Source organism: Dicentrarchus labrax, unplaced genomic scaffold (assembly GCF_905237075.1).
Source record: "Dicentrarchus labrax unplaced genomic scaffold, dlabrax2021, whole genome shotgun sequence".
Taxonomy (NCBI): Eukaryota; Metazoa; Chordata; class Actinopteri; family Moronidae; genus Dicentrarchus; species Dicentrarchus labrax.
Genome location: NW_026136721.1, coordinates 3,369,312 through 3,381,974, shown reverse-complemented (window position 1 = coordinate 3,381,974; position 12,663 = coordinate 3,369,312). Strand labels below are relative to the sequence as shown.

General features: G+C 36.7%; 1 protein-coding gene across 2 annotated transcripts in view; it reads left to right on the top strand.

Annotated features, from left to right (window-relative positions):
• Positions 1-4,157: 4,157 nt before the first annotated feature.
• The window catches only part of LOC127354815 (protein dachsous), a 49,435-nt gene continuing 40,929 nt past the window's right edge, over positions 4,158-12,663 (top strand). The window contains exons 1-14 of one of the 2 annotated variants that reach the window (XM_051385052.1): positions 4,158-4,332; positions 5,559-5,627; positions 6,266-6,429; positions 7,355-7,402; positions 7,488-7,577; positions 7,857-7,943; positions 8,462-8,569; positions 8,685-8,798; positions 9,279-9,372; positions 9,473-9,591; positions 10,232-10,405; positions 10,485-10,613; positions 10,708-10,863; positions 11,551-11,731. In XM_051385052.1, coding sequence (XP_051241012.1) covers positions 4,251-4,332; positions 5,559-5,627; positions 6,266-6,429; positions 7,355-7,402; positions 7,488-7,577; positions 7,857-7,943; positions 8,462-8,569; positions 8,685-8,798; positions 9,279-9,372; positions 9,473-9,591; positions 10,232-10,405; positions 10,485-10,613; positions 10,708-10,863; positions 11,551-11,731 — 1,615 coding nt within the window. In that variant the 5' untranslated portion in view covers positions 4,158-4,250. The remainder of the gene's footprint in view (positions 4,333-5,558; positions 5,628-6,265; positions 6,430-7,354; positions 7,403-7,487; positions 7,578-7,856; positions 7,944-8,461; positions 8,570-8,684; positions 8,799-9,278; positions 9,373-9,472; positions 9,592-10,231; positions 10,406-10,484; positions 10,614-10,707; positions 10,864-11,550; positions 11,732-12,663) is intronic. The other variant, XM_051385051.1, reaches the window with a different exon arrangement.

Below are 12,663 nucleotides of genomic sequence, written 5' to 3'. Positions count from 1 at the left end.
ACGAGACGTTGACCACAGCCAACCCCTCAGCAGCACCATGACCATATTTTAACATATCTTTCAAAAATGAGGAAGGCGAATGAAGACTGACATTGAAATAGGTCTTCCCTTGTCTTTTAAATGTTTAGATTTTACATCTGGACTAAGGGAAAACTAATGACCACTATGATTTTCACATTTTACATCGGCCTGACATTTGATGTTGGCCAGCCCATTATCCTTACCTCTGCCACTAGCACTATCTTTCAGAGGATGTAGCAGGCACCATTTTAGTGACCTAAACCATCCATTGGTACCAACCATGTCATGCTAGCATGTTGGGAAGGGAGCTAAACAAGCAAAATAATGCTTAATTCTGGCAACGGAAAAACTGGCATATCCATTCTTAAAGGGATCCCCTGACCTCTGACCTCATGATATCTGAATGAAAATAGGTCTATGGGTACCCACAAGGCTCCCCTTTGCAGACATGCCCATTTTATACTAATCCCATGCAGGTTTGGCAAAAACTATACAATTTTTAATAAATGTGTTACTTTCGTCCCGTATATTTGAATATTTCTGCGGAATGGGATCCATAAACAGTGTTAGGATTGCATGAATTGGTAATGAATGGAAAGCTGAGACACACATACTTCATGCCACCCCTGCATAAGTCAATCCCCCACTTGTGCCCCCCTGGTCAAAAAAGTCCTTTGGAGAAGTTCTTGTGCTTTGTTTTGTGACTTGCAGATTGAAGATGGAGATATAGAAATACAGAAGCTGTGTACACTTCTGCTGTGAGGTGAATAAGGAGGAACAGAAGGAAGGTTCACTACACTATTTCAGGTAATTTCACAAGTATACAACGTATCAACTTAAAAAAAGAAAATTTGCCTCTTCATTCTGACTTTAAAACTAAAACTTTAAAAGGTAATTTCACAAGTATACAACACGTATCAACTTAAATAAAGAAAATTTGCCTCTTCATTCTGACTTTAAAACTAAAACTTTAAAAGTTGGATGTTTCAGCAGAAGAGCAGAAGGCAGGTCAGCCACAGGTCAGAAGTGGAGAAAAAGAAATAAAAACATGCCTGAGTCCATAGTGACAATGGACAATTGAGCCAACATGTAATTTGTTTCATTCACCATTACATAAAATGTTTCTGAAGGATCTCCAAATGTTTCTATAAGACCTTGTGTTTATCAGGTTGGCTCAATCTAATTTGTTACATCTCAAATACAAACTGTAATAAAATGCACCCGCTGAGCCAATCAAATGATAAATAACAATCTGTCAGAGCTCCAGTAAATGTTAACTATTAATGCCTGTGTGACGAGCTCAACTTCCCTTTCTTCTCTTTGGGTTGTTTAACATTTTCAACATAAGCAGTATGGAGTGAATATGGGAGAGAAATGACATTTGTGCTCTTTTGTTTTATGTTGAACAAACCTTTATTAATAATAATATTAACAGTTAAAAGCATGGATGGAGTACTGAACAAGCCTACTGACTCAAAGGCCCAGGTGCCCAAGGGGTCAGAAAGCACCCAATTGTCACTGATATAGACGAGTGGACTGGAAAGAGAAGCAGAACAGCCACAAAGAGACACAAGTATACAAAGAGACACAGAATGGATACAAAGAGACACAGAATGAAATGAACACAAATACAAAAAACTGGGCATAAAGAAAGTCTACAAGGAGACACAATACAGCTAAAAAGAAACAAAAAACGGACAGAAAGAGATATCACATTAGCTTTGGCTTATGGCAAAGGGGGTTCATTAAAGATTGGTAAAAAGCAGAATTTTAAAAGAAAAACCTATATCTATATATATCTACCTATATCTATATAGATATATATATTTATATATAGATATAGTTTTATTTTTAAAACTAACTTTTGCTGTGAAACTAGTCACATACTGTACTGTACATACATACTGTATGAAAATAGGTCTATGGGTACCCACAAGGCTCCCCTTTGCAGACATGCCCATTTTATACTAATCCCATGCAGGTTTGGCAAAAACTATACAATTTTTAATAAATGTGTTACTTTCATCCCGTATATTTGAATATTTCTGCAGAATGGGATCCATAAACAGTGTTAGGATTGCATGAATTGGTAATGAATGGAAAGCTGAGACACACATACTTCATGCCACCCCTGCATAAGTCAATCCCCCACTTGTGCCCCCCTGGTCAAAAAAGTGAAGAGAAGTTCTTGTGCTTTGTTTTGTGACTTGCAGATTGAAGATGGAGATATAGAAATACAGAAGCTGTGTACACTTCTGCTGTGAGGTGAATAAGGAGGAACAGAAGGAAGGTTCAGTCACGTCAGACCAGAGTCCTCACACTATTTCAGGTAATTTCACAAGTATACAACGTATCAACTTAAAAAAAGAAAATTTGCCTCTTCATTCTGACTTTAAAACTAAAACTTTAAAAGGTAATTTCACAAGTATACAACACGTATCAACTTAAATAAAGAAAATTTGCCTCTTCATTCTGACTTTAAAACTAAAACTTTAAAAGTTGGATGTTTCAGCAGAAGAGCAGAAGGCAGGTCAGCCACAGGTCAGAAGTGGAGAAAAAGAAATAAAAACATGCCTGAGTCCATAGTGACAATGGACAATTGAGCCAACATGTAATTTGTTTCATTCACCATTACATAAAATGTTTCTGAAGGATCTCCAAATGTTTCTATAAGACCTTGTGTTTATCAGGTTGGCTCAATCTAATTTGTTACATCTCAAATACAAACTGTAATAAAATGCACCCGCTGAGCCAATCAAATGATAAATAACTTGATAAATAACAATCTGTCAGAGCTCCAGTAAATGTTAACTATTAATGCCTGTGTGACGAGCTCAACTTAGCTTTCTTCTCTTTGGGTTGTTTAGCATTTTCAACATAAGCAGTATGGAGTGAATATGGGAGAGAAATGACATTTGTGCTCTTTTGTTTTATGTTGAACAAACCTTTATAAATAATAATATTAACAGTTAAAAGCATGGATGGAGTACTGAACAAGCCTACTGACTCAAAGGCCCAGGTGCCCAAGGGGTCAGAAAGCACCCAAATGTCACTGATATAGATGAGTGGACTAGAAAGAGAAGCAGAACAGCCACAAAGAGACACAAGGATACAAAGAGACACAGAATGAAATGAACACAAATACAAAAAACTGGGCATAAAGAAAGTCTACAAGGAGACACAATACAGCTAAAAAGAAACAAAAAACTGACACAAAGAGATACCACATTAGCTTTGGCTTATGGCAAAGGGGGTTCATTAAAGATTGGTAAAAAGCAGAATTTTAAAAGAAAAACCTATATCTATATATTTATATATAGATATAGTATTTTTTTTAAAACTAACTTTTGCTGTGAAACTTGTCACATACTGTACTGTACATACATACTGTTGAGAAAAGCTCGACTTTTACTTATAAGCAATGTTACAAATGTCAGAGGGATTTTGAATGCAGTTCCTCTGGAGAAGAAGACTTTCTGGTTTCTCTTGGGCTCCCCATTGAGTCAGAGAAGCTAACATCATTATTTCAATACATTATTGTCATTGCTCAAATCCTCACGCTGCCCATTTTTCCTGCTTCTGACACATCAACTTTGAGCTCAAAATGTTCACTTGCTGCCTGATATATCCCACCCCACTAGCAGGAGCCATCATAACCAGATAATCTTTCAGTTATTCACTTCACCTGTCAGTGTCAGATCGGTGTGCATACTGTCAATGATTAACTCCACACCCAAATTTTCCTCTCAGCTCAATGTTGATGTTTTGAACTCAGTTGTGAATTATTTGTTTGGGATTTGTTTTGGGAATCAAAGAGACAATAAAAAGAAATATATAATGCTCAACAAAGATATGCTATAATCTGTAGAAGGACCACACAATAAAAACCACATGAGGAGTACAAAATAGGTCAGAATTCTCCTCTTAAATGTAAACGTACAGTAGCAGATGCCTGGCCTTTATTATAGCTCAATTTAAACTCAAATTAAACTTCTCCTGTAAAGCTGAGGTATGATTTGTTCACACGGTTTGAGGGAAATGAAACTCAGGCTTGGTCCTGCTCTTTGTCCACTGACAGTCATTTTACAATCAGCCATAAAACAGTATTATAGGGAGGTTGTTAGGAGATTATAGGGTGAGGTGAACTGCGGAGGACTCTTAACGCCTGTGATACAGGTGATCAGTTCAGTGTCGGTTTTCAGGTTTTGGGAAAACACAACCCAGCCGATATGGACGCCGGTGGTTCGATTAGGCCTTGTCTCCTTCTCGTTATCTCCGTTTGTGTGTGTGTCGTTACTGGAAGTCCAATAGGTGAGTGGAACCAGAATGGATGGAGTTTAGAAATCGACAAATGTGGCAGAGATTTTGTTTAAAACTGTAAATTATAGGAAAAATGAGACTGACTATTTTCTGTTGTTGGGTGAGGATTCCTATGGAAGCCCAGTATTCAAGTTAAATAAGGTTTTGAGCGATCATTAGGCCCTGCAGTGGCTATCAGGCTGTGCTGTCATAAATCTACTACTAGTTCTATACTCACCCAAGAAACGGGCAGATACTCAGTGGCTTGGCACACCCATATATCTGCACTGTAACTGCGTAGGCTGTTTGGCAAAGATAAAACTACAGTACAGATTGATATAATTCAGATATAATGTAATACAGGTTATATACAATGTAATAAAAAGAGTGTTCAGTATAGTATTACGCTGAATACACTGGCTACGTTCTCAACAAGAGAAATTAGATTTAGATTTGTTTTCACATCAACATTTTATAGAGACTGTTTCTTTAGTAGAAAGTAATTGATAACTGCACAACAAGGTCATATTACTGTTTTTTTTACTATATACTATTATAACTTACTAAAGTAAATTGGACACTGTTTCAGGAAATCTGTTGCTGTTGAGATTGTTTAAATGTAATTGACCGTGGTCAGCCTTTCCTCTTTCCTGATTCCTGTACACAATATTTTTTTATGACCCACTGACCCTGACGTTATCGCCCTAAACCTAATCAGTTTCACTCCTCGTGCCTAAACCTTACCAACCAAACCATCATAGGCAGTGAGTACCAGCCAATCAGAGGGAGAGTAGGGCGGGTCATGACTTCGCCACCCTCTGGAAAGAAATTGGCTTCCTGTACTTAGATATGCTACAAGAAAACGTTTGAAGATGAAAGATATTGCTTGGAGACTATATAAGTGACATGGGTATAAACACATCATGAGTTAGCAAATGTTAGCAAAATGCTAGCTAACTAGCATACAACAATTGATTTAGATTAGCTAGTTAGCATTTTGCTATCATCACTTTTATAAAGTTACTTAATACTCCCTGCCAACAGTAATTAGTTACACCACTACTTATATTACTTTTCTGCTACACCCCACAAAATTGGTAATAACGTCCTTTCTCCCTCAAAAGAAAGTAATATTATTAATGTAACGATGTCTTAATGCCCAACACTGGCTATTTTAATAATTTGAGTGAACATATTATATCTGTCTTTATTAACTTGTATTATTTCTGTTACTCTAGGTACTTCTGACATAAATTGTGCTGGCAGTAGTAATAAAGATTTGGGAGCAGTGGATGAAGGCTACACAGGTAAGTGAGATACAGCATTTTGAATAGAATATTTCCAAAGTAGATTAAAGTCAAAAAACACAAATTTGTTGTTATGGATCAAGCTAAAATCAAACTGTAAAGAATTGGGATTTAAGATATATCAGAGTAAATAACCGTGTCATCAGCATAAAGGCTAACAGAATCATTTGAACATATTTGAGGTAAATAATTAGGAAAAAATGGAAAAAAGAAGTGGTGCCAAGGTCGAACACCCTTATCAGCAATTCAATAGTCAGACTGAGAACCTGAAAAAACATATTATATTTTAAGTAGATTTCTAAAACCCAGCTAAACGTTTTGATGAAGCCCAGTAATTGAAGGTTTTAGATTTAATTGGTAGCCAAAATCATCAATCAAGATTAACCAATATCTAAACTGAAACTGACACCAATATTTTGTTTTCTATTAAAAAGTTGTTAATAAATAAAAGTGTAAATTATGAGGTGACTTAAGAATACATTCTCCTTATGTATTTGCCAAAGATGAGGCATTTCTTTATAATAAGCATTGTTTTTTATATTAGTGAGATGTATCATTTATTGATTTAAATTGTGAAGAAAAAACAGATGACATGTTTATCTAGTCCTTCTCACAATGCTCCCACCATGCTGCTGCAGGGGATGTGGAGTTGGTGAATGGGATCACGTCAGGAAGCAATGTGAAGCTGGTTCCCTACATCTTCGCCACCCACCTGGAGTTTCTGGAGCTGAGCTTCACGCTTGGAGAAACCAGCGCAACTGTTCGCACTAAAAAGCCACTGGACGCAGACGCACTGATAGGGGTTAGAGCTCCATCAACTCCATCTCCTAGAAATTAATGTGCAACAGTAATACTTTTTACTGCCTGGATTGTGTTCACTAGCAACGTAATCAGAAAATGTTAATAAGTGACATATTTTATGGATATTTCATTTTATATTTAGTGCATAACAATAACAGTACAGAACAAACTGCAATTGATTAACGCAAATATTGAAAGCAATTTGGATGAATTTTGAGCAGACTATTTCTTGTGAATAGTGTATTTTTCTTTATTTTACTTTTCTTACACTTCTTAAAATCAAGAAGGCCTTGTGACTCCCTCTGAAGCTTTGGCAACCCCTAGTTTCGTATAGAACCACTGTTCTATATAAAAAGTGTTCTGAAATAAATTCTATTTGTGGCTAAAAAATACAAATGAATTGATGATATTTCATTTGTTTACCCTACAACATCTGCTCTTGCAATACAATAATCACAACTATTTTTTATTTTTTATAGTTATGATTGTGTAATGGTTAAGGGTAGGGAAAGATTGTGGTCTTGGTTTAATATTGAAAAAGTCAACATTGCAAAAAAAAAAAGATGTTACTTTATTATTATTTAACTGAAACCCCAAAGTTTCCCCAATGTGAACAAAAGTGCTGTTGTTGTAATCCATAGGTTAGGTTCTTTTTTTTATCTTAAAGCAACACTCACATATCTAGTTTTTTGGCGCTGTACTCATTCCTCCTGTCCATGCTGGACTCAAAGAGATCCTTTACTAAAGAGATTTGTGATGGGGGAAAGTTTCCTTTCTGTACAAAAATGCATTTCAGCAAGTTCAGCTGATGAGTTAGTGGGTATCTTCCAAAGTCTTCTTAGTGTAAAATGATTTTGTTGTCTTTGAACACATCACCTTTAAGTCATCTCTACAGACCTAAAATCCACTGTGTTCATGTCTTACAGTCTGACCGCACCTTGTATTACTCTGTCATGTGTGACGGCCCAATTAAGGTAGGTAAAAGTCATGTAAATGTTGTAATATTCAGTAACATTACAAAACAAAATATTTCAAATGGTGTTTTTTTAACTTTTGCAGCACAACAACACTCGGACGCTGAAAATCAACGACCTCAATGACCACAGCCCGGTATTCTCACAGAAGGTCTACAGCACTGAAGTCTCAGAGGTCAGTCACTGATTTCTATGAGAAAGGAACTGCAGACCTGCATTACATGCTTCTATTGACGTGTTAAGATGTTCAGCTGACAGAAGAAGAACAGAACTTCTCACTGCTTTATCTGACTACAAGCTGTGAACTAGAGTTGATTAGTTTGAGAAGATAAATGTGATAACAAATATTGTATTAAATGTGATAGCAAATATTGTGTTTAGATGTTCAATGCTTGACAGAACATGATTCATTTGCATGTGTTGGTGTACATCATTCAGCATTTTCTTCTTTCAGGCAGTAAGTGTGGACAGCGAGGTCCTCCGAGTGACAGCGGTGGATGGAGACAGCACCCCAGAAAACAACCAGCTCACATATTCCTTTGTAATATCATCTACCCTTATTTGACAATTTTTGTAGTTGACATACATCTATGTTGCTTGTCACTGCGTTGTGGAAGCTGAGAGTGGGCGTAGTTGCTCATATGTAATTTGTTTAAATCCTGTCAAATCCAAATCTGACAATTAATGAATAACTGTATTAAATACAAGCAAATTGAAATATTGTAATAAGACAAACACTCACTAATCATGTCTGAATATAAGCCAAAGATGTTTATTTTAGCTTTAAAATTTGGATTGTATGATTCCAAATTTACAGGAGATAATCCCAACCTTTTTCTTTAAGGATTATTTCCTGTTTAGGGAACTTTATATACAATTCTGTCTGTATTATGTATTTTTTTTTTAATATAATTCTTAACAATCATGCAGTTGTACTTATACGGGTTTGAACCACAGATAGCTTTACTTTGAGATTAAGATGATCTCTGGGCTTCCACATGTGTTATGATGAGTAACAATATTCTGTATGGAAATGTGACGGTAATTTTCTTCCCAAAGGCGCCAGCTTCAGAGTACTTTACGCTGACCAACTCAGGGGCTTTTATTTTGAAGAGACGACTGAACTACAATGTAGTCAAAAGCTTCAACTTCATTGTGATGGCCAGGGTAGGTGAAAATACTGACACACACCATCTACTAAATACAGAATTATTTTGAGACATAAAAACATAATTAACTGGTGATGGACATGAATAAGTTGTCTGTGCTTTGTTCACTACAGGACAACCACGGACTAAATGACACGGCCACTGTGGTGATTAACATAGTGGACTTTGACAACCTGAATCCCTATTTCAGCCACAGCGTGTACCGGGCCTTTATTCCAGAGAATGAGGTGAGACTTTTAAACCTAATCATCACATCATTTCTCTCACAGGTAATGCCAACCAACACTTTATAAAGCATCTATTAAACACAGTCAAAAGTGTTGTGGTGTATTTCTAAGCTTTCTGGTTGATTGAAGGGGGGTTGTTGTCTTGTGTGTGTGTCATGTTTCATGAGTTTTTGCTTTTAGGTAGCACTTTTAAATGTGTTATCCTCAACATTTCTTGTGTTATGGTTTTCAGAATGATGAAAACAGTTGGAGACCAATTAGAAAATGTACCCCAAATGATCAAACATTCAGATGGCTTAAGTCGAGTGTATAGCAGCTGTAAATGGAAAGAAAACTCCTGGGGTGTTTGAACTAAGCCCCAAATGTGCATCAAACATCTGGCTCCGCCCCTGCCCACAGATATGAATTGCTGGGTCTTATAAAGCTATATCTTATTGTCTTTTTTTGGCTAATATCAATATTGTGTATTATATATTTCAGGTTGGGTCTTTCCGGGCCATCGAGCCTGAGGCGATAAAGGCTCAGGACGGAGACAGCGGGATTAACATGACTTTAATTTACAGCATCAGTGCAGGTAAACAACAAGAAATTAAAGCTTCAAATTCACATCAGACATTTAAAGCAAAACACTTAAATATATAATATATATAATTTTGAACATTGTCTTTGTTTAGTGTCTCCAGACAAGTACCGGACAAACTTCAACATCGACTCCAGCAGTGGAGTTCTGACTGTGGCGACTGCCATAGACAGAGAGGACATGAACAACAGTGTGATCTCTATCAACATCATGGTACTGGCATTTGAATATACGATCACGGTATATAATTTGTGGACCAAGCTTCCAGGTCTGAGAAGTGAGGCAGAAGTATTTGTCTAATGGCCAGCAGGGGGAAACTTTATTGGTTCCAAAGAGAACTGAGTTAGTATGCAACCTAATTTGAAAATGGCTTGATTTATGAGCTCAGAAAACAGTTTCCTAATGAGTTTTATGTTCTCAATTTCTAGTTTCAAGTCTTCTTCAATACAGCATGATGTTCATTTAGTAAGCTTTTAGGTGTAATACTGCACAGCTAACAGTTGAGTTTCAAACTAAATACGCATCTAGGGTTACATACAGTAAGTGATCTGAGTGAAAGGTCTAAAATACAATAAAAATGTTCCTGGACAACATAGATTATTCCAGGATATTTGGTCATTTTAATCAATTTCCAGGTGTTTCCATGACTAAAAAACTAGTCTAAATTTCCAGGTTGTCCATTTTTATTTGTTTTCAGATGTTAAGGATCAGACACACTTGATGCAGTGTAATAAAATGCAGTCACACAGCACATCAACACATTGCTGGATTTTTACAGAACGAGTGCGCACAGTTCGGTATACAACACAAAAAAGATGTTGCTTAACAAGTGATTCATGTTTTCTCTCGTCAGGTGGCCCAGACAGATGACAGTTTGAAGACGGCTGTTGCTGTGGTGTCTGTCACTGTTGAGGATGTGAATGATAATGCTCCAGAGTTTGACCAGCCCGAATACTCTGTAACACTTCTGGAAAATTCTCCTGTTGATGCTGTTGTGTTCAAAGCCATCGTCACCGACCGAGACCAGGTAGATGTCACTTAAAACTACACTCGGAAGTTAAGCATTTATTAGTAAGTAATCTCTTCCATCATTCTCTTTTTCCCAGGGAGGATTTGTGGGAACTTTGCAGATCCTTCCAGAATCTGCTCCTTTCTCTATCGGACCTGACGGGACGATCAGAGTGAAGAACTCTACCGCTCTGGACAGGGAGACGACTCAAAGCCTCACATTTCAGGTAATCTAGATTACAAATTTAAACATATACCCCAAGCTTTTCGGTTTATGTGGGACAAGCTTAACCGAGATGCTGTTCTTTTGTTAATTAAAAGATTGAAGCAAGGGAGACGAGTCCACCCAACAATAAAGCAGCTGTACAAGTCAGTGTAACTCTTCTGGATGAGAATGACAACAGTCCTGAATTCACCAGTGACAGCTACGAAGGAAAGGTGTTTGCAAATCAGACACTGGAAATGTTGCTGGTCCAGGTGAGTGGTTTAAGCAGTTCTGTTTCAATTTTATATAAAATATATATATTTACATTTTTAAGCATGTCACCAATTGTTTTATACATTTAAATATAGTTCTCATAATTTCTTTTTTACATGATTTACATATTTCAAATGCACAGCTTAAAGGGGGCCCTCTTGTATATGATCTTCAGACAGAAAAAGATTTACATGAAAAGTGATTAACATCCTTAAATTTGCATCAACTTTGGGTTCATCTTATATTATTTTAATAAAACCCTCCTTGTTTGTTGTTACCGTTTGCCGCAGAAATGATCTATGGAAGTTCAATTTCAGGCCCTTTTCTTCTTTCCATTTGCAACACATTAGGTAGAGGTACAGCTGCCCTCCACTGCTATGCTGATGACACACTTCTCTAATTAACCCAAACCCTGATTTATACAGCTTAATGAACTTAACGCCTCATTTTGTTACAAAACATTCAGCATCATTAATTCATTAGTCTAACAAGTATGTGCTGGGCTCAGTTTTGCATAAAATCCTACCTCTGCTTCATTTACTACAACATTATTATAGTTATGACATTGTTTGTGGTTTTGTCTGTTGTCTGTAATTTTATTTATGTTGACAACTTTTTGCTGTTATTTTTATTTGATGTATTCAAAAGAGCTTTTAAAATGATGATTTGTATGATTTAACTCAAAGGTTGAAGCAGAAGATCCAGATGCTGACTTAAATGGGCAGATCAAATACACTATTGACTTTGGAAACAGTGACGGCTACTTCTCAATCGAAGAAAACACTGGAAAGATCACGCTGGCTAAACTCATTCCCCTGGAGGAAAACAGGATTATGGAGTTCCCGCTCTATGTAACAGCGAGAGATGGTAGAGCTGAACAGTATTTCTCTTTGTTTACAGCTTGCCAGAAATGAAAGAATCACTTCCACATTGTGATGATTCAGACTGTTACAGTATACAAGCCAATCATGATTTGGTATATTTATGGAACAAAGCATTAATCCTACACTAAATATCAATATATTTTAAGTTAGGTTCTGTATCTGGGGGCAGAATATTTCATGTCAAGCACTTCACCTTTGGCAATATCACATTCTCTGTGATCATAAAATTGTTATCACACCCTTTGTACAGATTGGTAATCTCAGACACACACCTTTATTAGCTCCAACTCTCTACTGTACTTTATTAAATCTTTCAGAAATTCTTTTTACATTATAATTTCTTTAGGGTAACGTGGACCATAAAGGGCCCAGGGCCCATCTTAACTTCATTTTGTACTTCTAATGCTTCACATAAACCACACGATCTTAAGAACACTCACTGGAAGAGATTTGATTGGATGGCAAGGTCAGGTTCTTTATAGAGCATAGTTTCACACAGCTGCAATTGAAAGCACATTACAGAGTGATAAAACAAATGTCTACATTGATATAAAAGACCCAAGCTAAGAAAACTCTAAAGGCTTCAGTATGCTGCAAAGGAAGTAGTTGTTGTATCGTCAAACAGCTTCTGGAAACCCCTTTTTCCAATGGTGGAATCAGGGGGAGCTGTGTCTGAAAATGTATGTCATTTTCAGAAACAGACGATCCAACAATCACACAGGGGATTGGTCATGTTTGCAAATATAATTATCGACCCAGCCCACACCTTGATTGTCTTTAAGGGAGCTTGTGTCATTATTCCCATTTGTATGGCTCAGCCCATCAAGACTACAAGATGCGAAGCCATGACAGCCAGCTTTTAATTACTGTGATCATTTTGGGACAGTTATAATTTTGACTTTAGACATGATTGGA